Source organism: Bombina bombina, chromosome 4 (assembly GCF_027579735.1).
Source record: "Bombina bombina isolate aBomBom1 chromosome 4, aBomBom1.pri, whole genome shotgun sequence".
Classification (NCBI taxonomy): domain Eukaryota; kingdom Metazoa; phylum Chordata; class Amphibia; order Anura; family Bombinatoridae; genus Bombina; species Bombina bombina.
This window is the reverse complement of record NC_069502.1, coordinates 1,234,071,545-1,234,098,010: the sequence shown is the minus strand read 5'-3', so window position 1 is coordinate 1,234,098,010 and position 26,466 is coordinate 1,234,071,545. Positions and strand designations below refer to the sequence as shown.

The 26,466-nt window shown below is 43.7% G+C and overlaps 1 protein-coding gene across 1 annotated transcript in view; it reads right to left on the bottom strand.

Annotated features, from left to right (window-relative positions):
• The window catches only part of MRPL2 (mitochondrial ribosomal protein L2), a 46,022-nt gene extending 19,901 nt beyond the window's left edge, over positions 1-26,121 (bottom strand). The window contains exons 1-3 of the mRNA XM_053712825.1: positions 25,967-26,121; positions 19,544-19,659; positions 19,367-19,477 (exon numbers count right to left, since the gene is read on the bottom strand). Coding sequence (XP_053568800.1) covers positions 19,367-19,477; positions 19,544-19,659; positions 25,967-26,121 — 382 coding nt within the window. The remainder of the gene's footprint in view (positions 1-19,366; positions 19,478-19,543; positions 19,660-25,966) is intronic.
• Between the last annotated feature and the right edge of the window lie 345 nt (positions 26,122-26,466).

Sequence of the window (26,466 nt, the reverse complement as noted above, 5' to 3'; positions counted from 1 at the left end):
AAGTTGACCCAATTCACAAGGAGAAACAGACAAAGTCCAAAAAGGTCTCAATGAAGAAGAGAACCACTAAAGGAACAAGTCCAAAGGGGACAATTCCTAGAGCCTCCTAAAGGCAAAACCGCCAACGGCTGAAAAGAGGCGCTAAACCCTCTAACCTTCCCACCACATAGGAAGGAATACTCTAGGTCCCGAGGGTATCAAAAGCAACAGAAAGTGACGCAGCAGAATTCACTGACCCAGTCACTAGAGCGACGGCTATTTAAGGACTGAAAGAATCCTGGGAGCCGCAGGCGCCCCAACCTGACCAGCCAGGTAGAATAGGCGCCACGTGTCTGAATAAGCTGCGAGACAGAAGAAGATCTGAAGCCAAGCAGGACCAGCCTGCAAACCGGGTCATAACTGCCAAAAAGAACAGAAGACCCGCAGGACCACTAATGGAAACCCTGTTCCTCCAACAAAACTAGGAAGGATCTCGATAACAAGACTTAAAGGAGATTACTACACATACACATAAGCAGATTGAATCACATAACAAACATGATTAAAAAAAACCATGTTCAATAATCCCTCTCAGGAGATATTAACCCTTGATTCAAAGTCCCACTGAGACCCTGTATTTTTCATGTAAGTTTGCAGAAACAAATGAGTTACAGTACATTCATGAAGAAATAAAATGAAACGATCTTACCGGAATCTACGCCGTGGAACAGGAACACGGCCCTTCAAGTGTGACGGATAGTAGCATCGCCTCCGCCATGGACTTGAGAGAAGAAAGCAGGCAGCGAAGCAAAGTTCGACAACGCTGATTGCTTGTAGAGTTGTTAAAATGAATCGGGATGGTTTCTCAAAAAGACTCTTCCTGCATCTCACTCTAACTTTAATCCAAGCCCTCACTGAGAGACTGATAGGATTATTTAAAACTCCCGTCCCATGTCGAAGAGTACTACCCTCCATAAGAGACGAAAACTTCTGATACTTCAATACCAACCTCCTGGGACGAAAGGCAAAGAATGACTGGGGGATGAGGGAAGTGGGAGGAGTATTTAAGCCTTTGGCTGGGGTGTCTTTGCCTCCTCCTGGTGGCCAGGTTCTTATTTCCCAAAAGTAATGAATGCAGCTGTGGACTCTTTCCATTTATGAAGAAAATAAGGAGTACAGATTTGGAGAGATTTAGCTTACGGTAGTGAGAAGACATCCAAGATGAGATATGAGAAAACAAAATTTATGCTTACCTGATAAATTTCTTTCTTTTGCGATGTACCGAGTCCACGGATTCATCCTAACTGGGATATTGTCCTTCCTGACAGGAAGTAGCAAAGAGAGCACCACAGCAGAGCTGTCTATATAGCTCCCCCCTTAACTCCACCCCCCAGTTATTCGACCAAAGGCCAAGGAAGAAAAGGAGAAACTATAAGGTGCAGAGGTGACTGAAGTATACATAAAAAAAATACTATCTGTCTTAAATAGACAGGGCGGGCCGTGGACTCGGTACATCGCAAAAACTGAATTTATGCTTACCTGATAAATTACTTTCTCTTGTGGTGTATCCAGTCCACAGATTCATCCTTTACTTGTGGGACATTCTCCTTCCCTACAGGAAGTGGCAAAGAGAGCACACAGCAGAGCTGTCCATATAGCTCCCCCTCTAGCTCCACCCCCCAGTCATTTGACCAAAGGTTAGGAAGAAAAAGGAGAAACCATAGGGTGCAGTGGTGACTGTAGTTTAACAAAAAAAAATTATTACCTGACTTAATTGCCAGGGCGGGCAGTGGACTGGATACACCACAAGAGAAAGTAATTCATCATGTAAGCATAAATTCTGTTTTCTCTTGTAAGGTGTATCCAGTCCATGGATTCATCCTTTACTTGTGGGATACCAATACCAAAGCTTTAGGACACGGATGAAGGGAGGGAACAAGACAGGTACCTTAAATGGAAGGCACCACTGCTTGCAAAACCTTTCTAACACCACATTCACTTTACCCTCCCGAGAGAGACCCTAGTGCTTAGAGCCGGCAAAGAGAATGACTGGGGGGTGGAGCTAGAGGGGGAGCTATATGGACAGCTCTGCTGTGTGCTCTCTTTGCCACTTCCTGTAGGGAAGGAGAATATCCCACAAGTAAAGGATGACTCCGTGGACTGGATACACCTTACAAGAGAAAGAAAGAAATTTATCAGGTAAGCATAAATTTTGTTTTCTTTTGCATGATGTACAGAGTCCACGGATTCATCCTAACTTGTGGGATACCAATACCAAAGCTTTAGGACACAGATGAAGGGAGGGACAAGACAGGAACCTAAACGGAAGGCACCACTGCTTGCAAAACCTTTCTCCCAAAAAAAAGCCTCAGAAGAAGCAAACGGAACTATGTCCATTGCCGATACATTAGTCCGATTACCTCCATACACTGAGCCACTGACGGCCGAGGAATGGAATGAAGAGCTCGGCAGGTGGACAAAATCTTTGATTTCCTGACCTCCGTCAGAAATATTTTCCTGTCCACCGAGTCTATCAGAGTCCCTAGAAATGAAACTCTTGTGAGGGGGGGAAAGAGAACTCTTTTTTTATGCTCACTTTCCACCCATGAGACCTTAGAAAGGCCAACACTAAGTCCGTGTGAGACTTGGCTAGTTGGAAGGACGACGCTTGAATTAGAATGTCGTCTAGATAAGGCACGACTGCTATGCCCCGTGACCTTAGAACCACCAGAAGGGACCCTAGCACCTTTGTGAATATTTGCAGCGCCGTGGCCAACCTGAAAGGAAGAGCCACAAACTGATAATGCTTGTCCAGAAAGGCGAACCTTAGGAACTGGTGATGATCTTTGTGGATAGGAATATGTAGATACGTATCCTTTAAGTCCACAGTGGTCATATATTGACCCTCCTGGATCAATGGTAAGATAGTCCGAATGGTCTCCATCTTGAAAGATGGAACTCTTAGGAATTGGTTTAGGATCTTGAGATCCAGAATTGGTCTGAAGGTTCCCTCCTTTTTGGGAACTATAAACAAATTGGAGTAGAACCCCTGCCCCTGTTCTGCTTTTGGAACTGGGCAGATCACTCCCAGAGGTCTTCTACACAGCGTAAGAACGCCTCTCTTTTTGTCGGGTTTACAGACAATTGAGACAGATGGAACCTCCCCCTTGGAGGGGAATCCTTGAAATCTAGAAGGTATCCCTGGGTTACAATTTCTACTGTCCAGGAATCCTGAACGTCTCTTGCCCAGGCCTGAGCAAAGAGAGAGAGTCTGCCCCCTACTAGATCCGGTCCCGGATCGGGGGCTACCCCTTCATGCTGACTTAGTGGCAGCAGCAGGCTTTTTGGCCTGTTTACTCTTGTTCCAAGCCTGATTAGGTCTCCAGGTTGGCTTGGATTAAACAAAGTTCCCCTCTTGCTTTGCAGCAGGGGAAGAGGTAGAGGGACCACTCTTGAAGTTTCGAAAGGAACGAAAATTATTTTGTTTGGTCCTAGTCTTATTTGACTTATCCTGAGGGAGGGTATGACCCTTCCCTCCAGTAATGTCTGAAATGATCTCTTTCAATGCAGGCCCGAATAGGGTCTTACCTTTGACAGGGATCGACAAAAGCTTAGATTTAGATGACACATCAGCTGACCAGGACTTAAGCCATAACGCTCTATGCGCTAAAATGGCAAAACCTGAATTCTTAGCTGCTAATTTAGCAAGATGAAAAGCGGCGTCTGTAATAAAAGAATTAGCCAACTTAAGAGCCTTAATTCTGTCCAAAATATCATCTAGTGGGGTCTCCATCTGAAGAGCCTCTTCTAGAGCCTCAAACCAAAAGGCAGCTGCCGTGGTTACCGGAACAATGCACGCTATAGGTTGGAGAAGAAAACCTTGATGAACAAAAATTTTCTTTAGGAGACCCTCTAATTTTTTATCCATAGGATCAATTAAAGCACAACTGTCTTCAATAGATATAGTTGTACGCTTAGCCAGGGTAGAAAACAGAATTTATGCATACCTGATAAATTACTTCCTCTTGCGGTGTATCCAGTCCACGGATTCATCCTTTACTTGTGGGATATTCTCATTCCCTACAGGAAGTAGCAAAGAGAGCACAGAGCAAAGCTGTCCATATAGCTCCACCCCCCAGTCATTCGACCAAAGGTTAGGAAGAAAAAGGTGAAACCATAGGGTGCAGTGGTGACTGTAGTTTAAACAAAAAGTTTTTTACCTGACTTAAATGCCAGGGCGGGCCGTGGACTGGATACACCGCAAGAGAAAGTAATTTATCAGGTAAGCATAAATTCTGTTTTCTCTTGCAAGGTGTATCCAGTCCACAGATTCATCCTTTACTTGTGGGATACCATTACCAAAGCTTTATGACACGGATGAAGGGAGGGAACAAGACAGGTACCTTAAACGGAAGGCACCACTGCTTGCAAAACCTTTCTCCCAAAAATAGCCCCCGAAGAAGCAAAAGTATCGAATTTGTAAAATTTGGCAAAAGTATGCAGAGAAGACCAAGTCGCTGCCTTACAAATCTGTTCAACAGAAGCCTCATTTTTGAAAGCCCATGTGGAAGCCACTGCTCTAGTAGAATGAGCAGTAATTCTTTCAGGAGGCTGCTGGCCAGCAGTCTCAGGCCAAACGGATGATGCTTTTCAGCCAAAAGGAAAGAGAGGTAGCAGTCGCTTTCTGACCTCTCCTCTTACCAGAATAGATAACAAACAAGGAAGATGTTTGTCTGAAATCCTTAGTTGCTTGTAAATAGAACTTTAAAGCACAAACTACATCAAGATTGTGTAATAGACGTTCCTTCTTCGAAGATGGATTAGGACACAGAGAAGGAACAACAATTTCCTGGTTAATATTCTTGTTAGAAACAACTTTAGGAAGAAAACCAGGCTTGGTACGCAAAACTACCTTATCTGCATGGAACACCAGGTAAGGTGAATCACACTGTAAGGCAGATAATTCTGAAACTCTTCGAGCAGAAGAGATAGCTATCAAAAACAAAACTTTCCAAGATAACAACTTAATGTCTATGGAATGTAAATGTTCAAACGGAACCCCTTGAAGAACTAGATTCAAACTCCATGGCGGAGCCACAGGTTTATAAGACAGGCTATGACTAAAGCCTGAGCAAACGCTTGAACGTCTGGTACCTCTGCCAGACGCTTGTGTAACAGGATAGACAAAGCAGATATTTGTCCTTTTAAGGAACTAGCTGACAATCCTTTCTCCAGTCCTTCTTGGAGAAAGGACAATATCCTGGGAATCCTAATCTTACTCCATGAGTAACCCTTGGATTCACACCAACAAAGATATTTCCGCCATATCTTATGGTAGATTTTCCTGGTGACAGGCTTTCTAGCCTGAATCAGAGTATCTATAACTGACTCAGAGAACCCACGCTTTGATAGAATTAAGCGTTCAATCTCCAAGCAGTCAGACGTAGAGAAACTAAATTTGGATGCTTGAACGGACCCTGTATTAGAAGATCCTGCCTCATTGGCAGTGACCATGGTGGGACAGATGACATGTCCACTAGGTCTGCATACCAAGTCCTGCGTGGCCACGCAGGCGCTATCAGAATCACCGAAGCCTTCTCCTGCTTGATTCTGGCAACCAGACGCGGGAGGAGAGGAAACGGTGGAAAAACATAAGCCAGATTGAAGGAGCAAGGCGCTGCTACAGCATCTATCAATACCGCCTTGGGATCCCGGGACCTGGACCCATAGAGAGGAAGTTTGGTGTTCTGACAGGACGCCATCAGATCCAACTATGGGGTGCCCCATAGCTGAGTCAGCAAGGCAAATACCTCCAGGTGGAGTTCCCACTCCCCCGGGTGAAAAGTCTGACGACTTAGAAAATCCGCCTCCCAGTTGTCTACTCCTGGGATGTGAATTGCTGAGAGATGGCAGGAGTGATCTTCCGCCCACCTGATTATTTTGGTTACTTCCGTCATCACCGAGACCATAAGCCCTGAGCTTTCAGGGAGTCCCAGACCGCACCCCAGCCAAACAGACTGGCGTCGGTCGTTACGATGATCCACTCTGGCCTGTGGAAACATATTCCTTGAGACAGGTGATCCTGAGACAACCACCAGAGAAGAGAATCTCTGGTCTCCTGGTCCAACTGAATTTGAGGAGACAAATCTGCATAATCCCCATTCCACTGTTTGAGCATGCATAGTTGCAGTGGTCTGAGGTGTATCCAAGCAAAAGGGACTATGTCCATTGCCGCAACCATTAGTCCGATTGTCTCCATGCACTGAGCCACAGATGGCCGAGGAATGGAATAAAGAGCTCGGCAAGTAGTTAAGAGTTTTAGCTTTCTGACCTCCGTCAGAAATATTTTCATTTCTACCGAGTCTATCAGAGTTCCTAGGAATGGAACTCTTGTGAGGGGGAGAGAGAACTCTTTTTGATGTTCACCTTCCACCCGTGAGACCTCAGAAAGGCCAATACAATCTCTGTGTGAGACTTGGTTCTTTGGAAAGTTGACGCCTGAATTAAGATGTCGTCTAGGTAAGGCGCCACTGCTATGCCCCGCGGTCTTAGAACCGCCAGGAGGGACCCTAGCACCTTTGTGAAAATTCTGGGAGCAGTGGCCAACCCGAAAGGAAGAACCACAAACTGAAAATGCTTGTCCAGAAAGGCGAACCTGAGAAACTGGTGATGATCTTTGTGGATAGGAATGTGCAGATACGCATCCTTTAGATCCACGGTAGTCATATATTGACCCTCCTGGATCATTGGTAAGATTGTCCAAATGGTCTCCATCTTGAATGATGGGACTCTGAGGAATTTGTTTAGAATTTTGAGATCCAGGATTGGTCTGAAAGTTACTTCTTTTTTGGGAACCACAAACAGGTTTGAGTAAAACCCCAGTCCTTGTTCTGCAATTGGAACTGGGTGGATCACTCCCATTGTATGTAGATCTTCTACACAGGGTAAAAACGCCTCTTTCTTTGTCTGATCTGTAGACAGACGAGAAATGTGGAACCTTCCCCTTGGAGGAGAGTCCTTGAATTCTAGAAAGTATCCCTGGGCTACAATCTCTAATGCCCAAGGATTATGTACATCTCTTGCCCAGGCCTGAGCGAAGAGAGAGAGTCTGCCCCCTACTAGATCCGGTCCCGGATCGGGGGCTACCCCTTCATGCTGTCTTGTTGGCAGCTGCAGGCTTTTTGGCCTGTTTACCCTTATTCCAGCCCTGGTAAGGTTTCCAGTTTGCCTTGGGCTGTGAAGCATTACCCTCTTGCTTTGCAGCCGGAGAGGATGAAGCGGGGCCGTTCCTGAAATTGTGAAAGGAACGAAAATTTGCCTTATTCTTTGTTTTAAAGGCTTTGTCCTGAGGGAGAGCATGGCCTTTTCCCCCGGTGATATCTGAAATAATCTCTTTCAATTCAGGCCCGAATAGGGTCTTCCCTTTGAAAGGAATGTTCAAAAGCTTGGATTTAGACGACACATCGGCCGACCAGGACTTTAGCAATAGCGCCCTGCGCGCCAAAATGGCGAAACCTGAATTTTTCACCGCTAACTTAGCTATTTGGAAAGCGGCGTCAGTGATAAAAGAATTAGCTAGCTTTAGAGCCTTAATTCTATCCATAATTTCCTCATATGAGGTCTCCGTCTGGAGCAAGTCTTCCAGCGCCTCAAACCAGAAAGCAGCTGCAGTAGTTACAGGAATAATGCAGGCAATAGGTTGGAGAAGAAAACCTTGTTGAACAAAAATTTTCTTAAGTAAACCCTCTAATTTTTTATCCATAGGGTCTTTAAAAGCACAACTGTCTTCAATTGGTATGGTTGTGCGTTTAGCTAGTGTAGAAACAGCTCCCTCCACCTTAGGGACCGTCTGCCACGAGTCCCGCATGGGGTCAGATATGGGGAACATTTTCTTAAAAACAGGAGGGGGGACAAAAGGGACACCTGGCCTATCCCACTCCCTAGTAATGATATCCGCAATCCTCTTAGGGACCGGAAACGCATCCGTGTAAACAGGGGCCTCTAGGTACTTGTCCATTTTACACAATTTCTCTGGGATCACCAAAGGGTCACAGTCATCCAGAGTAGCTAATACCTCCCTAAGTAAAACCTGGAGGTGTTCTAGTTTAAATTTAAAAGCCAATGTATCTGAATCTGTCTGGGGAGGAACCCTTCCTGAATTAGAGACTTCTCCCTCAGACATCAAATCCCTCGCTCCCACTTCAGAGCGTTGTGAGGGTATATCGGATACGGCTACCAAAGCGTCAGAATGCTCATAATCTGTTCTTAAAACGGAGCTATCACGCTTTGCAGGTAACACGGGCAGTTTAGATAAGAAGGCTGTAAGAGAATTATCCATGACTGCCGCTAAAGGGACACTGTACCCAAATTTTTTCTTTCGTGATTCAGATAGAGCATGACATTTTAAGCAACTTTCTAATTTACTCCTATTATCAAATTTTCTTCATTCTCTTGGTATCTTTATTTGAAATGCAAGAAAGTAAGTTTAGATGCCGGCCCATTTTTGGTGATCAACCTGGGTTGTTCTTGCTGATTGGTGGATAAACTCATCCACCAATAAAAAAGTGCTGTCCATAGTTCTGAATAAAAAAAAAACTTAGATGTCTTCTTTTTAAAATAAAGATAGCAAGAGAACGAAGAAAAATTGATAATAGGAATTAATTATAAAGTGGCTTAAATTGCATGCTCTATCTGAATCATGAAAGAAAAAATTTGGGTTCAGTGTCCCTTAAGTCTTGTAATGTAAAAGGGTTAGACGCACTAGAGGTACTAGGCGTCGCCTGCGCAGGCGTAACTGGTTGTGACACTTGGGGAGAAGCAGACGGGCTACCCTCGTTACCTTCAGTCTGAGAATCATCTTGGGCCACATTCTTAAGTGCAACAATATGATCTTTAAAGTGTATAGACATATCAGTACAAGTGGGACACATTCTGAGAAAGGGTTCCACCATGGCTTCTAAACACATTGAACAAGGATTTTCCTTAGTGTCAGACGTGTTTAACAGACTAGTAGAGTACACAAACAGGCTTGGAATCACTTTAATCAAATAAAAAACACAATTTGAAAAAAAAACTTTACTGTGCCTTTAAGAGATAAAAAGAGCACACAATTTTACAAAACGGTGAAAAATGCAGTAATCTTTCTGAAATTTTCACAGTATGTAGCTAAAGCCTTAATATGATTGCACCCCAAGTTTCAAAACGATTAACCCCTTAATGCCCAAACCGGAGCAGCCTAAAGCAAACACCTGGTTAAATCACTACAGCACCTTGCCACAGCCTTGCTGTGGCCCTACCTTCCCTTAGGGATCAGATTTGGGGGAATATAGCTTATTTTAGGCCCTCAAACATCAGCAGGACCCTCCATGTGAAACAGCATGAACTTATCTGCAATTCTAAGTGCGCATCTGAGGCAATTAGGCCCCTCCCACTCTACTCCGGAGCTGTGAGGCCTAGTAAATCACTCCTAAGTGACTAAAAAACAGCCATGTGGTAATAACCCCAGAAAAAAACCCAAAAGGGCTTTCAAAGTGTCTTGCAAAACGATTTTTCCTTAGCTAAACAATCGATTGCCCTGAATTAGTGTCAACCAGCATAATTAGCCCTATTATGTAAGCATTCAATTCCTTACTAAGTCTGTGAACATAGCTTACCCTCCCCTCATGGGGATATTGTCAGTCTCTTCTAGCATTATCTCAGTCTTGTCTAGAAATAAATGACTGAACATACCTTATTGCAGATCCCCCTGCAAACTGTTCCCCCCAACTGAAGTTTTCTGGTACTCCTCAGTCCTGTGTGGGAACAGCAGTGGATTTTAGTTACAACATGCTAAAATCATTTTCCTCTCAGCAGAAATCTTCATCACTTTTCTGCTAGAGAGTAAATAGTACAAACCGGTACCATTTAAAATAACAAACTTTTGATTGAAGATAATAAAACTACAATTCTAACACCACATTCACTTTACACTCCCGAGAGAGACCCTAGTGCTTAGAGCCAGCAAAGAGAATGACTGGGGGGTGGAGCTATATGGACAGCTTTGCTGTGTGCTCTCTTTGCTACTTCCTGTAGGGAATGAGAATATCCCACAAGTAAAGGATGAATCCGTGGACTGGATACACCTTGCAAGAGAAATAGCTCCCTCCACCTTAGGGACCGTCTGCCATGAGCCCTTTATGATGTCAGAAATGGGAAACATTTTCTTAAAAACAGGAGGGGGAGAGAACGGAATACCTGGTTTATTCCACTCCTTAGTAACAATGTGCGAAATCCTCTTAGGGACCGGAAACACATCAGTGTAAACAGGAACCTCTAAATATTTGTCCATTTTACACAATTTCTCTGGAACTACAATAGGGTCACAATCATCCAGAGTAGCTAAAACCTCCCTAAGCAATAAGCGGAGGTGCTATAGCTTAAATTTAAATGCCGTCATATCTGAATCTGTCTGAGAGAACATCTTTCCTGAATCAGAAATCTCTCCCTCAGACAGCAAATCCCTCATTCCTACTTCAGAACCTTGTGAGGGAATATTGGATACGGCTACTAAAGCGTCAGAAGGCTCAGCATTTGTTCTTAACCCAGAGCTACTGCGCTTCCCTTGCAAACCAGGCAGCTTAGATAAAACCTCTGTGAGGGTAGTATTCATAACTGAAGCCATATCTTGCAAGATGAAAGAATTAGACTCACTAGAAGTACTTGGCGTCGCTCGTGCGGGCGTTACTGGTTGTGACACTTGGGGAGAACTAGATGGTAAAACCTGATTTCCTTCTGTCTGAGAATCATTTAATGCCAAACTTTTATAAGTCAAAATATGCCGTTTGCAATTTATAGACATATCAGTACAAGTGGGACACATTCTAAGAGGGGGTTCCACAATGGCTTCTAAACAAATTGAGCAATGAGTTTCCTCAGTGTCAGACATGTTTAACAGACTAGTAATAAAGCAAGCAAGCTTGGAAAACACTTTATTTAAAGAAAAAAAACACAATTTGCAAAAACGGTACTGTGCCTTTAAGAGAAAAAAAGGCATACACAAACTGCAAAACAGGTTAAAATTGCTTAAATTTTTCTGAAATTTTAACAGTGTACCCACTAAGCTTTAGAAGGATTGCACCACAAGTTAATAAGCAATAAACCCCCAAATGACAAAACCGGATTGAAATTTGTCTAAAACCGGTTAAACACCCCTATAAGCACCTTGCCACAGCTCTGCTGTGGCCCTACCTGCCCTTAGGAACGATAATATGGGGTTAAAGCTTCGAATAGGCCCTCAGAAGATCATCAGGACCTCAGGAGAAGTTGCTTGCTGCTTGTCTGTATAACTGAATGCGCAACTGAGGCACGAAAATAGGCCCCGCCCACCTCACTCAATGTTACTGGGGCCAACTCAAATCTAACAAACCTAGTTTGGAAACCATGTGGGTTATAACAAACCCAAAATAAGCCAAATGACCCCTCAAGCAAACGTCCCATAAACCTAAACGTTACTCCCCCTTTATGCAAGCTAGTAAAACCTCTTTCATACTAGGATTACTGCTTACCCTTCCCCTAATGGGGATACTGTCAGCCTTTCTGAGTTAACACAGTCTCTGCAGAAAAATGACTGAACATACCTCATTGCTGTATAGCAAGAACCGTTCCTCTCACTGAAGTTTTCCTGTACTACTCAGCTCATATGGGAACAGCAGTGGACCTTAGTTACAAATGCTAAGATCATCATCCTCCAGGCAGAAATCTTCATCTATGTCCTGCCTGAGAGTAAATAGTACAACACCGGTACCATTTAAAAATAACAAACACTTGATTGAAGATTAAATAAAAACTAACAGTTTAACACCTCTTCTCTTTACTCTTCCTGCTTAGAGCCAGCAAAGAGAATGACTGGGGGGGTGGAGTTAAGGGGGGAGCTATATAGACAGCTCTGCTGTGGTGCTCTCTTTGCTACTTGCTGTCAGGAAGGACAATATCCCACAAGTTAGGATGAATCCGTGGACTCGGTACATCATGCAAAAAAAAGACAGTTAGTGACACGGTTAGTAGGGAAGGAGATAGGTCTGGTGCAGAGAGGTAGATTTGGGTGTCATCGACATACAAATGATATTGAAACCTGTGGGACTTTATTAAGGAACCTAATGATGACATGTAGATTGAAAAGAGAAGGGGACAGAGGACAGAGCCTTGAGGTACCCCAACAGAAAGTGGTAACGGGGCAGAGGATGTTCCGGAGAAGGCTACACTAAAGGTACGGTTAGATAGATAGGAAGAGAACCACAAGAGAGCAGTGGGTCAAGAAGAGAGTTTAGTGTAAGGAAATGGGATAGACGTGCATATACTAGTTTTTCAAGAAGCTCTGAGGCAAGAGGTAGTAGGGAAATAGGGCAGAAGTTGGATGGGGAGGTTGGATCGAGAGAAGGTTTTTTGAGGATAGGTGTGACTAATGCATGTTTAAGAGATGTGGGAACAATACCAGTGCTGAGGGAGAGGTTGAATATGTGTGTGAGTATAGGGGTAAGGGTAGAAGAGAGGGAGGGGAGTAGTTGTGAGGGGATGTGGTCAAGGGGACAGGTAGTGAGGTAAGAGGATAGTATAAGGGCAGAAACGTCTTCCTCTGTAACAGGGGCAAAAGAGCTAAATTTATGGCTATGCGGGTTTTGGATGATTGTGAGCTTTTGAGGGGGTGGGAGACCGGTAGTATGTTGAGAGCTGATTTCATTTCTGATGGAGTTCATTTTGTTATTGAAGTAGCTGGAAAAATCTTGAGCTGAGTGAGAAGTTGTGGTGGGAGGTGGGGGTGGGCGGAGAAGAGTATTGAACGTAGAAAACAGACATTTTGGGTTAGAGGTAAGAGTAGAGATGAGATTAGAGAAGTATTAATTATTATAAAGATTAAGGGCAGAATAGTAGGGGTTCAGGATGAACTTATAGTGATGAAAGTCAGCAGAACTCTGAGATTTCCTCCAGTGTCGCTCAGCAGTACGGGAACATCTGCGTAGGTACCGTGTCAGAGGAGCATGCCAGGGCTGAGGATGAGAGCGTGGTTTCTGAGCTATGGTAGGAGAGGCCAGATTGTCAATGACCGATGTAAGGGTGGAGCTATAGTGGCAGATGGATTGGTCAGGGCAAGAAAAGGAGGTGATGGATGAGAGGTTGAGTTTCGAGAGAGCTAGCGAGCTGTTGCTGATCTAAAGACCTAGCGCTTCTGTGAAGTTTGGTGCAAGGGGTAGAGGAAGGGGGGGGTTGTAGGGAGGGAAGTGATATTGCAAGTTAGGAGATGATGGTCAGAAAGTGGAAAAACATAATTTATGCTTACCTGATAAATTCCTTTCTTCTGTAGTGTGATCAGTCCACGGGTCATCATTACTTCTGGGATATTACTCCTCCCCAACAGGAAGTGCAAGAGGATTCACCCAGCAGAGCTGCATATAGCTCCTCCCCTCTACGTCACTCCCAGTCATTCGACCAAGGACCAACGAGAAAGGAAAAGCCAAGGGTGAAGTGGTGACTGGAGTATAAATTAAAAAATATTTACCTGCCTTAAAAACAGGGCGGGCCGTGGACTGATCACACTACAGAAGAAAGGAATTTATCAGGTAAGCATAAATTATGTTTTCTTCTGTTAAGTGTGATCAGTCCACGGGTCATCATTACTTCTGGGATACCAATACCAAAGCAAAAGTACACGGATGACGGGAGGGATAGGCAGGCTCTTTATACAGAAGGAACCACTGCCTGAAGAACCTTTCTCCCAAAAATAGCCTCCGATGAAGCAAAAGTGTCAAATTTGTAAAATTTGGAAAAAGTATGAAGCGAAGACCAAGTTGCAGCCTTGCAAATCTGTTCAACAGAGGCCTCATTCTTGAAGGCCCAAGTGGAAGCCACAGCTCTAGTAGAATGAGCTGTAATTCTTTCAGGAGGCTGCTGTCCAGCAGTCTCATAAGCTAAACGAATTATGCTACGAAGCCAAAAAGAAAGAGAGGTAGCGGAAGCTTTTTGACCTCTCCTCTGCCCAGAGTAAATGACAAACAGAGAAGACGTTTGTCGAAATTCCTTAGTTGCCTGTAAGTAAAATTTTAGAGCACGTTCCTTCTTTGAAGAAGGATTTGGGCATAAAGAAGGAACAACAATCTCTTGATTGATATTCCTGTTAGTAACTACCTTAGGTAAGAACCCAGGTTTAGTACGCAGGACTACCTTATCCGAATGAAAAATCAAATAAGGAGAATCACAATGTAAGGCTGATAATTCAGAGACTCTTCGAGCCGAGGAAATAGCCATTAAAAATAGAACTTTCCAAGATAACAACTTTATATCAATGGAATGAAGGGGTTCAAACGGAACACCCTGTAAAACATTAAGAACAAGGTTTAAACTCCATGGTGGAGCAACAGTTTTAAACACAGGCTTAATCCTGGCCAAAGCCTGACAAAAAGCCTGGACGTCAGGAACTTCTGACAGACGTTTGTGTAACAGAATGGACAGAGCTGAGATCTGTCCCTTTAATGAACTAGCAGATAAACCCTTTTCTAAACCTTCTTGTAGAAAAGACAATATCCTAGGAATCCTAACCTTACTCCAAGAGTAACCTTTGGATTCACACCAATATAGGTATTTACGCCATATCTTGTGGTAAATCTTTCTGGTAACAGGTTTCCTAGCCTGTATTAAGGTATCAATAACTGACTCAGAAAACCCACGTCTTGATAAAATCAAGCGTTCAATTTCCAAGCAGTCAGCTTCAGAGAACTTAGATTTTGATGTTTGAAGGGACCCTGTATCAGAAGGTCCTGTTTCAGAGGTAGAGACCAAGGTGGACAGGATGACATGTCCACCAGGTCTGCATACCAAGTCCTGCGTGGCCACGCAGGTGCTATTAGAATCACTGATGCTCTCTCTTGTTTGATTCTGGCAATCAATCGAGGAAGCAACGGGAAGGGTGGAAACACGTAAGCCATCCTGAAGTCCCAAGGTGCTGTCAGAGCATCTATCAGGACTGCTCCTGGATCCCTGGATCTGGACCCGTAACGAGGAAGCTTGGCGTTCTGTCGAGACGCCATGAGATCTATCTCTGGTTTGCCACAACGTCGAAGTATTTGGGCAAAGACCTCCGGATGAAGTTCCCACTCCCCCGGATGAAAAGTCTGACGACTTAAGAAATCCGCCTCCCAGTTCTCCACTCCCGGGATGTGGATTGCTGACAGGTGGCAAGAGTGAGACTCTGCCCAGCGAATTATCTTTGATACTTCCATCATAGCTAGGGAGCTTCTTGTCCCTCCCTGATGGTTGATGTAAGCTACAGTCGTGATGTTGTCCGACTGAAACCTGATGAACCCCCGAGTTGTCAACTGGGGCCAAGCCAGGAGGGCATTGAGAACTGCTCTCAATTCCAGAATGTTTATTGGCAGGAGACTCTCCTCCTGACTCCATTGTCCCTGAGCCTTCAGAGAATTCCAGACGGCACCCCAACCTAGAAGGCTGGCGTCTGTTGTTACAATTGTCCAGTCTGGTCTGCTGAATGGCATCCCCCTGGACAGATGTGGCCGAGAAAGCCACCATAGAAGAGAATTTCTGGTCTCTTGATCCAGATTCAGAGAAGGGGATAAGTCTGAGTAATCCCCATTCCACTGACTTAGCATGCACAGTTGCAGTGGTCTGAGGTGTAAGCGTGCAAATGGTACTATGTCCATTGCCGCTACCATTAAGCCGATTACCTCCATGCATTGAGCCACTGACGGGTGTTGAATGGAATGAAGGGTGCGGCAAGCACTTTGAAGTCTTGTTAGCCTGTCCTCTGTCAGGTAAATCTTCATTTCTACAGAATCTATAAGAGTCCCCAGGAAGGGAACTCTTGTGAGTGGAACGAGTGAACTTTTCTTTTCGTTCACCTTCCATCCATGTGACCTTAGAAATGCCAGCACTAACTCTGTATGAGACTTGGCAGTTTGAAAGCTTGAAGCTTGTATCAGAATGTCGTCTAGGTATGGAGCTACCGAGATTCCCCGCGGTCTTAGTACCGCCAGAAGAGCACCCAGAACCTTTGTGAAGATTCTTGGAGCTGTAGCCAATCCGAATGGAAGAGCCACAAACTGGTAATGCCTGTCTAGGAAGGCAAACCTTAGGTACCGATAATGATCTTTGTGAATCGGTATGTGAAGGTAAGCATCTTTTAAATCTACAGTGGTCATGAACTGACCCTCTTGGATCATAGGTAAAATTGTCCGAATAGTCTCCATCTTGAACGATGGAACTCTTAGGAATTTGTTTAGGATCTTTAAGTCCAGGATTGGTCTGAAAGTTCCCTCTTTTTTGGGAACCACAAACAGATTTGAGTAAAACCCCTGTCCCTGTTCCGATCGTGGAACTGGATGGATTACTCCCATTAACAAGAGCTCTTGTACGCAGCGTAGAAACGCCTCTTTCTTTGTCTGGATTGTTGACAATCTTGACAGATGAAATCTCTCTCTTGGAGGAGAGTATTTGAAGTCCAGAAGGTATCCCTGAGATATTATCTCTAGCGCCCAGGGATCCTGAACATCTCTTGCCCAAGCCTGGGCGAAGAGAGAAAGTCTGCCCCCCACTAGATCCGATCCCGGATCGGGGGCCCTCAATTCATGCTGTTTTAGGGGCAGCAGCAGGTTTCCTAGTCTGCTTGCCCTTGTTCCAGGACTGGTAAGGTTTCCAGCCTTGTCTGTAGCGAGCAACAGCTCCTTCCTGTTTTGGTGCAGAGGAAGTTGATGCTGCTCCTGCTTTGAAATTACGAAAGGAACGAAAATTAGACTGTCTAGTCTTGGCTTTGGCTTTGTCCTGAGGCAGGGCATGGCCTTTACCTCCTGTAATGTCAGCGATAATCTCTTTCAACCCGGGCCCGAATAAGGTCTGCCCTTTGAAAGGTATATTAAGCAATTTAGACTTAGAAGTAACATCAGCTGACCAGGATTTTAGCCACAGCGCCCTGCGTGCCTGAATGGCGAATCCTGAATTCTTCGCCGTAAGTTTAGTAAGATGTACTACGGCCTCCGAAATGAATGAATTAGCTAGTTTAAGGACCCTAAGCCTGTCCGTAATGTCGTCCAGAGTAGCTGAACCAATGTTCTCTTCCAGAGACTCAATCCAGAATGCCGCTGCAGCCGTGATCGGCGCAATGCATGCAAGGGGTTGCAATATAAAACCTTGTTGAACAAACATTTTCTTAAGGTAACCCTCTAACTTTTTATCCATTGGATCTGAAAAAGCACAGCTATCCTCCACCGGGATAGTGGTACGCTTAGCTAAGGTAGAAACTGCTCCCTCCACCTTAGGGACCGTTTGCCATAAGTCCCTTGTGGTGGCGTCTATTGGAAACATTTTTCTAAATATCGGAGGGGGTGAGAACGGCACACCGGGTCTATCCCACTCCTTAGTAACAATTTCAGTAAGTCTCTTAGGTATAGGAAAAACCTCAGTACTCGTCGGTACCCGCAAAATATTTATCCAACCTACACATTTTCTCTGGTATTGCAACTGTGTTACAATCATTCAGAGCCGCTAACACCTCCCCTAGTAATACACGGAGGTTTTCCAGTTTAAATTTAAAATTTGAAATATCTGAATCCAGTCTGTTTGGATCAGAACCGTCACCCACAGAATGAAGTTCTCCGTCCTCATGTTCTGCCACCTGTGACGCAGTGTCTGACATGGCCCTAATATTATCAGTGCACTCTGTTCTCACCCCAGAGTGATCACGCTTACCTCTTAGTTCTGGTAATTTAGCCAAAACCTCAGTCATAACAGTAGCCATATCCTGTAATGTGATTTGTAATGGCCGCCCAGATGTACTCGGCGCTACAATATCACGCACCTCCCTCTGAGCGGGAGATGTAGGTACTGACACGTGAGGCGAGTTAGTCGGCATAACTCTCCCCTCGTTGTTTGGTGAAATTTGTTCAATTTGTACAGATTGACTTTTATTTAAAGTAGCATCAATACAGTTAGTACATAAATTTCTATTGGGCTCCACTTTGGCATTGCAACAAATGACACAGGTATCATCCTCTGAATCAGACATGTTTAACAGACTAGCAAATGAACTTGCAACTTGGAAATACAATTCAATTAGAATAATATTAAAACGTACTGTGCCTTTAAGAAGCACAGAAGATCTATGACAGTCGAAAATTAATAAATTGAAACAGTTATAGCCTCAATCCTTGTAAACAACACAACTTTAGCAAAGGTTTAATCCCATTAGCAAAGATAACAAATTCTGAAAGCAGGAAACAAATTATAGAATAAACGTTTTTTATCTCAGTCAAACTATAATTCTCACAGCAATTCTGAAAGAAATTACCTCCCTTAAAATAAGTTTTGAAGACCCCTGAGTTCTGTAGAGATGAACCGGATCATGCAGGGAATACAATGAGTTGCTGACTGAAATATTTGATGCGTAGTAAAAGCGCCAAAAAACGGCCCCTCCCCCTCACACACAGCAGTGAGGGAGAACAGAAACTGTCAGAAAAACAGATTAAGCAACTGCCAAGTGGAAAAATAGTGCCCAAACATTTATTCACTCAGTACCTCAGCAAATGAAAACAATTTTACATTCCAGCAAAAACGTTAAACATAATCTCTAGTTATTAAACAGCTTTATGTATTTCTTACAGTGTAATTCTAGTGAAGTACCATTCCCCAGAATACTGAAGTGTAAAGTATACATACATGACATTATATCGGTATGGCAGGATTTTCTCATCAATTCCATTGTCAGAAAATAAAAACTGCTACATACCTCTATGCAGATTCATCTGCCCGCTGTCCCCTGATCTGAAGTTTACCTCTCCTCAGATGGCCGAGAACAGCAATATGATCTTAACTACTCCGGCTAAAATCATAACAAAAACTCTGGTAGATTCTTCTTCAAACTCTGCCAGAGAGATAATAACACACTCCGGTGCTATTTTAAAATAACAAACTTTGATTGAAGATATAAAACTAAGTATAATCACCATAGTCCTCTCACACATCCTATCTAGTCGTTGGGTGCAAGAGAATGACTGGGAGTGACGTAGAGGGGAGGAGCTATATGCAGCTCTGCTGGGTGAATCCTCTTGCACTTCCTGTTGGGGAGGAGTAATATCCCAGAAGTAATGATGACCCGTGGACTGATCACACTTAACAGAAGAAAGGGGAGTTTGTGAAGTTTAAGTGCATCGATAGCTGAAAATCAGATCAAGGGAGTGACCATCTTTGTGAGTGGGAGAGTCAGTCCATTGTGACAGGCCGAAAGAGGAAGTGAGTTGCAGAAGTTGTTTTGCAGAGGAGGCAGTGGGATCACTGCCAACTCAGACCAACTCAGCTATTATCAATAGGGAGACACATCCTGCCCAGCATTATAGCCATTTCTAAGACTCACCTGCTGCTCTTATGTACTGAGCCCCTCTGCCAGGAATAACTTCCAGGTTATTGATAAGGGTTCCCACAGGCAGTGCCCCCAGTGGATGTGCATCCCCCTCCTGTGCCGACACTGCAAGAAGTGCAGAATTAGTACACATAATAAGCACTGCGCAGCACTGCAGCGCCAGTCACGTACCTGCCATGCGACCAATGACCCCAGATGATGTTATAAGATCACCCTCCTGCATGTTCTCTGTAGCAACGATCCATCTCTTTCTCTTTCCTCCAGCTACAAGTGCAATGTCTGCAGACCTGAAAATCAGCGCTCAGCTAATTGTAACGTGTTACTTATAAGTAAATAATATGTGCCCGCCCCTCACCGTAAAGCTTTTTTTCCCCTTCAGTTGGCGGTATAGCCAATCAGAAGTGCTCTACGTTCTCATCACTCCTGGGGTTAACACATGACTTGCACACGTTAGTGAATACGCACAGCAGCGCAGTATATATCACTGGACTGTTAAACGCTGGATTTCACGTCTGCCATTTTAGATTACGTGAATGATAATGCAATTTTTGTGGAAATGCTAAATGTTTTTGAAGTAAATGAGTATTTCTAGAGTTATTAAAGGGACAGTCTAGTCAAAACTTTCCTTCAGAGAGGGCATTTAATGTTAACCAACTTTCCAATTTACTTTTTTGATCAATTTTGCTTTGTTATCTTGTTATTCTTTGTTGAAAGCTAAACCTAGGTAGGCTCATATGCTAATTTCTCTTATGGCCGCCTCTTATGTATTAACATTGTGCTCACTCCTGTGAAGTTATTTATGAACCAGCACTGCTAAAATCCAAGTCTGACAAAAGAACTCAGATAAGGGACAGTCTGCAGAGACTTAGATACAGCGTTATCGCAGAGGTAAAAAGTATATTAATATAACTCAGATAAGGGGCAGTCTGCAGAGGCTTAGATACAAGGTAGTCACAGAGGTAAAAAGCATATTAATATAACTGAGATAAGGGACAGTCTGCTGAGGCTTAGATACAGGGTAATCACAGAGGTAAAAAGTATATTAATATAACTAAGATAAGGGGGCAGTCTGCAGAGGCTTAGATACAGGGTAATCACATAGGTAAAAAGTATATTAATATAACTGAGATAAGGGGCAGTCTGAAGAGGCTTAGTTACAAGGTAATCACAGAGGTAAAAAGTATATTAATATAACTGAGATAAGGAGCAGTCTGCAGAGGCTTAGACACAGGGTAATTACAGAGGTAAAACGTGTATTAATATAACTGAGATAAGGGGCAGTCTGCAGAGGGTTAGATACAAGGTAATCACAGAGGTAAAAAGTATATTAATATAACTGAGATAAGGAGCAGTCTGCAGAGGTTTAGATACAGGGTAATCACAGAGGTAAAAAGTATATTAATATAACTGAGATAAGGAGCAGTCTGCAGAGGTTTAGATACAAAGTAATCACAGAGGTAACAAGTACATTAAAATAACTGAGATAAGGGGCAGTCTGCAGAGGCTTAGATACAGGGTAATCACAGAGGTAAAAAGTATATTAATATAACTGAGATAAGGAGCAGTCTGCAGAGGCTTAGATACAGGGTAATCACAGAGGTAAAAAGTATATTAATATAACTGAGATAAGGAGCAGTCTGCAGAGGCTTAGATACAAGGTAATCACAGAGGTAAAAAGTATATTAATATAACTGAGATAAGGAGCAGTCTGCAGAGGCTTAGATACAGGGTAATCACAGAGGTAAAAAGTATATTAATATAACTGAGATAAGGAGCAGTCTGCAGAGGCTTAGATACAAGGTAATCACAGAGGTAAAAAGTATATTAATATAACTGAGATAAAGCAGTCTGCAGAGGCTTAGATACAAGGTAATCACAGAGGTAAAAAAGTATATTAATATAACTGAGATAAGGAGCAGTTTGCAGAGGCTTAGATACAAGGTAATTACAGAGGTAAAAAGTATATTAATATAACTGAGATAAGGGGCAATCTGCAGAGGCTTAGATACAGGGTAATCACAGAGGTAAAAAGTATATTAATATAACTGAGATAAGGAGCAGTCTGCAGAGGCTTAAATACAGGGTAATCACAGAGGTAAAAAGTATATTAATATAACTGAGATAAGGAGCAGTCTGCAGAGGCTTAGATACAAGGTAATCACAGAGGTAAAAAGTATATTAATATAACTGAAATAAGGGGCAGTCTGCAGAGGCTTAGATACAAGGTAATCACAGAGGTAAAAAGTATATTAATATAACTGAGATAAGGAGCAGTCTGCAGAGGCTTAGATACAGTTTAATCACAGAGGTAAAAAGTATATTAATATAACTGAGATAAGGAGCAGTCTGCAGAGGCTTAGATACAGGGTAATCACAGAGGTAAAAAGTATATTAATATAACTGAGATAAGGAGCAGTCTGCAGAGGCTTAGATACAAGGTAATCACAGAGGTAAAAAGTATATTAATATAACGGAGATAAGGAGCAGTCTGCAGAGGCTTAGATACAAGGTAATCACAGAGGTAAAAAGTATATTAATATAACTGAGATAAGGAGCAGTTTGCAGAGGCTTAGATACAGGGTAATTACAGAGGTAAAAAGTATATTAATATAACTGAGATAAGGAGCAGTTTGCAGAGGCTTAGATACAGGGTAATTACAGAGGTAAAATGTATATTAATATAACTGAGATAAGGAGCAGTCTGCAGAGGCTTAGATGCAAGGTAATCACAGAGGTAAAAAGTATATTAATATAACTGAGATAAGGGGCAATCTGCAGAGGCTTAGATACAGGGTAATCACAGAGGTAAAAAGTATATTAATATAACTGAGATAAGGAGCAGTCTGCAGAGGCTTAAATACAGGGTAATCACAGAGGTAAAAAGTATATTAATATAACTGAGATAAGGAGCAGTCTGCAGAGGCTTAGATACAAGGTAATCACAGAGGTAAAAAGTATATTAATATAACTGAAATAAGGGGCAGTCTGCAGAGGCTTAGACACAGGGTAATTACAGAGGTAAAACGTGTATTAATATAACTGGTTTTTACGCAAAACTGGGGAATCTAAGCTCTAATCGCGTTTGTAGCGCGTCCGTCGCCGTCGGCAGTTGCGCACGCATCCTTAAAGGAATGTTAGATGCGCGTGCAGCCACCTCAGCGTGATATAGCTTCAGGAGCTCTAACTCTCAGCTGTAACATAACAGCTGAGAGCTGGAGCTTCAGGCATCTGGAGCTGGAGCGGGATCGGTGCCTCCATATGAGGCCAGATGCCTGATCGTTACAGACGGTGACATTGTGTGCATCACCGTCTGTAACGATCTTCTGCTGGTGCCGGCGAGAGGTGTGGGCGGCTGAGCAGGGAAGGCAGTGGGAGTGCCCTAATACAAAAAAAAAATAAAAAAGGACAGGGGGAGAGAGAGCAAAAGAGAGGGGAGAGAGAGAGCGCAAAAAAAGACGGGAGAGAGAGCGCAAAAAAGAGGGGAGAGAGAGAGCGCAAAAAAGAGGGGAGAGAGAGAGCGCAAAAAAGAGGGGAGAGAGAGAGCGCAAAAAAGAGGGGAGAGAGAGAGCGCAAAAAAGAGGGGAGAGAGAGAGAGCGCAAAAGAGAGGGGGGAGAGAGCGCAAAAGAGAGGAGAGAGAGAGAGAGCAAAAGAGAGGGGAGAGAGAGAGAGCAAAAGAGAGGGGAGAGAGAGAGCAAAAGAGAGGGGAGAGAGAGCGAGCAAAAGAGAGGGGAGAGAGAGAGAGCAAAAGAGAGGGGAGAGAGAGAGAGCAAAAGAGAGGGGAGAGAGAGAGAGCAAAAGAGAGGGGAGAGAGAGAGCAAAAGAGAGGGGAGAGAGAGAGAGCAAAAGAGAGGGGAGAGAGAGAGAGCAAAAGAGAGGGGAGAGAGAGAGAGCAAAAGAGAGGGGAGAGAGAGAGAGCAAAAGAGAGGGGAGAGAGAGAGCAAAAGAGAGGGGAGAGAGAGAGCAAAAGAGAGGGGAGAGAGCGAAAGAGAGGCGAGAGAGCAAAAGAGAGGCGAGAGAGCAAAAGAGAGGGGAGACAGAGAGAGAGCAAAAGAGGGGGGAGACAGAGAGAGCAAAAGAGAGGGGAGACAGAGAGAGAGCAAAAGAGAGGAGAGAGAGCGAGCAAAAATGAGAGGGGAGAGAGCGAGCAAAAAAGAGAGGGGAGAGAGCGAGCAAAAAAGAGAGGGGAGAGAGCGAGCAAAAAAGAGAGGGGAGAGAGCGAGCAAAAAAGAGAGGGGAGAGAGCGAGCAAAAAAGAGAGGAGAGAGAGCGAGCAAAAAAGAGAGGGGAGAGAGCGAGCAAAAAAGAGAGGGGCGAGAGCGCAAAAAAGAGAGGGGAGAGAGCGCAAAAAAGAGAGGGGAGAGAGCGCAAAAAAGAGAGGGGAGAGAGCGCAAAAAAGAGAGGGGAGAGAGAGCAAGAGAGAGGGGGAGAGAGAGCAAAAGAGAGGGGAGAGAGAGCAAAAGAGAGGGGAGAGAGAGCAAAAGAGAGGGGAGAGAGAGCAAAAGAGAGGGGAGAGAGAGCAAAAGAGGGGAGAGAGAGCAAAAAGAGAGGGGAGAGAGAGCAAAAGAGAGCGGAGAGAGAGCAAAAGAGAGGGGAGAGAGCGCAAAAGAGAGGGAGAGAGCGCAAAAGAGAGGGGGAGAGAGAGCAAAAGAGAGGGGGGAGAGAGAGCAAAAGAGAGGGGAGAGAGAGCAAAAGAGAGGGAGGAGAGAGAGCAAAAGAGATAGGGGAGAGAGAGCAAAAGAGATAGGGGAGAGAGAGCAAAAGAGATAGGGGAGAGAGAGCAAAAGAGGGGGGGGAGAGAGAGCAAAAGAGAGGGGGGAGAGAGAGCAAAAGAGAGGGGGAGAGAGAGCAAAAGAGAGGGGGAGAGAGAGCAAAAGAGAGGGGGAGAGAAAGCAAAAGAGAGGGGGGAGAGAGAGCAAAAGAGAGGGGAGAGAGAGCAAAAGAGTGTAAGCTGCATCCAGGTTGATTCTGAAAATGGCAGGGTTGTTCCATCATAACAATTGACTGCCCTCAGGGAAGGCTTTCCCACTAGTGGGTAATAAAGAGATTATCTAGCTTTTTAAACAACAAATATTCTGGAGTAGACTGTCCCTTTAATAAAGGAAAAAATTTACTTTTTACCATCTTGTAACGATGAAAACGTTCAGCCAAAACTATATACCAAACCACTGAACTCATCTTAATGAAATCTGACAGAGTATATTGTAGGTGCCTTTTTGTCTGCAGTGGTTACCGAGATACAAAAGTCACTTATCTTTATTTATAACGTTTGTAAGAATGCTATGCATACACCGCTCATGCACGCTCCTAAGCCTACAGAGGTATGTTATTCTACAAGGCAGAAAACCTGGTGAAAGTTAGATTTTTGCCGATGAATTTTCAATATAACATTTAAAGGAGAAGATTTGCACAAACGACAAATGTCTGATATAAAGACAATAGATATCCCGCACTATACCAGGTGCAGACGATATAGGAGCAACTACAAACAAAAAACAATGTCCACAGCACCAAACCTTATAAAGATATTGTAGCATCAAGGCATTAATCATGCTAATACAGAGTACCTGTGTGTTACTCTTTACACAGCCTCCAATAACTCTTTAAACACATACTGCCATCTAACAGCAATATTAAAAAAATTTTCCCTACTGAGTGCTACATTTCAATTCAAAATACTTTTGTTAAAAACATATAATAAACACAGACAGACATATGTAATTCTCTATTGTGTCCCTCAGGGGTGTCCAGTTTGTGGATCTCCCGGTTGCCCTACACTATCAATAATTTGCCATCTCAGTTGAGCTGTACTGTGCCCCGCCGCAAGGACATGACAAGCCACCGGCGCCTTCTGTCACCACACCTAATATTGGATCTATGCTGACTGAGTCTAGCTTTGATCTTTCTAACCGTCTCTCCTGCTGGTGACAAAAACTGTAAATATAAAAAAAGAGCGTGCACATTGTGTTAATGTAGGTAAATAGGAAAGTTATTTAAAATGTTATGCTCTGAATCATTAAAGTTTAATTTTGACTTGAGTGTCCCTTTAAGGCTAAAAATAAATACAAAGAAGAAGGAAACTAAACTGTGACAGGCCTAGGGCTGCATGGGCACTAGTGCTTATCTCTTGTTATTAAAACAGACATGAAGACTCCACCAAGCTTATCACTGATAAGAGAGGGTCTAGTGCCCAGAGGCAGGGCTGGGTGACTTCCCTATTGTCCTGCCTAGATTCTAATCAAGGTATATAAATGTATGTGACCTTCCAATAAAGTAGTGTTCCTGTTTTTGCTTCAAAATCGGTCTTGTCTGATTATAGGGGTCATTTTCTAGTGTTTGGTGGTTTTAGCTTGGTTGTTTAGCAGTAGTTGGCGGACATACCCAGTTGGGGTACCAAGGAGGTCCATAACAATTACCCTTCAGACCAAACAGCAGGTTGCACTGCTCCTCCCCTGAGTCAGCCACACGTAACATCAGTCAACAGCGAGTGAGGCAAGTAGAGGGAGGCTATAACAAAGCCTGTTATGTGATGCCAGCTGTGCCACGGCTCACGTATGAAGCAATAACTAAAGAACAAACTTTCCCAGAAATCCTCACCTTAAAGGATCATAGCGCACTTGAATCACTTTCTCCTGGAAAGGTTGGTTCTCTCTGCCAGGCTCATAGTTCAACCTCTGGAAGTCAATCATGCGATAGAGCTGCTTGTGGCCTCCTCCGATGCCACGAACTCGGACTCGCCCTGGAGAAGACATTGTCATAGATCACAACCAATGCCACCGACTTTTTGCTGCTCACACCAATGTTATCTAGCTGTTACTGGTCCCACCCAATGTCTTCCACCTGTTACTGATCAAAGCCCTGTCATCTACCCTTTACTGATCACAAGTAATGTCATCTACCTATAATTGATCACACCCTTCCCCTACCCTTAACTGGTCACACTCAATGTCATCTACCTGTTACTGATCATATCCCCATCATTTGTTACTGATCCGACCCCCTGTCATCTACCGGTTACTTTTCACATCCATTGTCATCTACCTGTTACTTTTCACACCCCTGTCATCTACCGTTTACTGAACACACCCAATGTATGT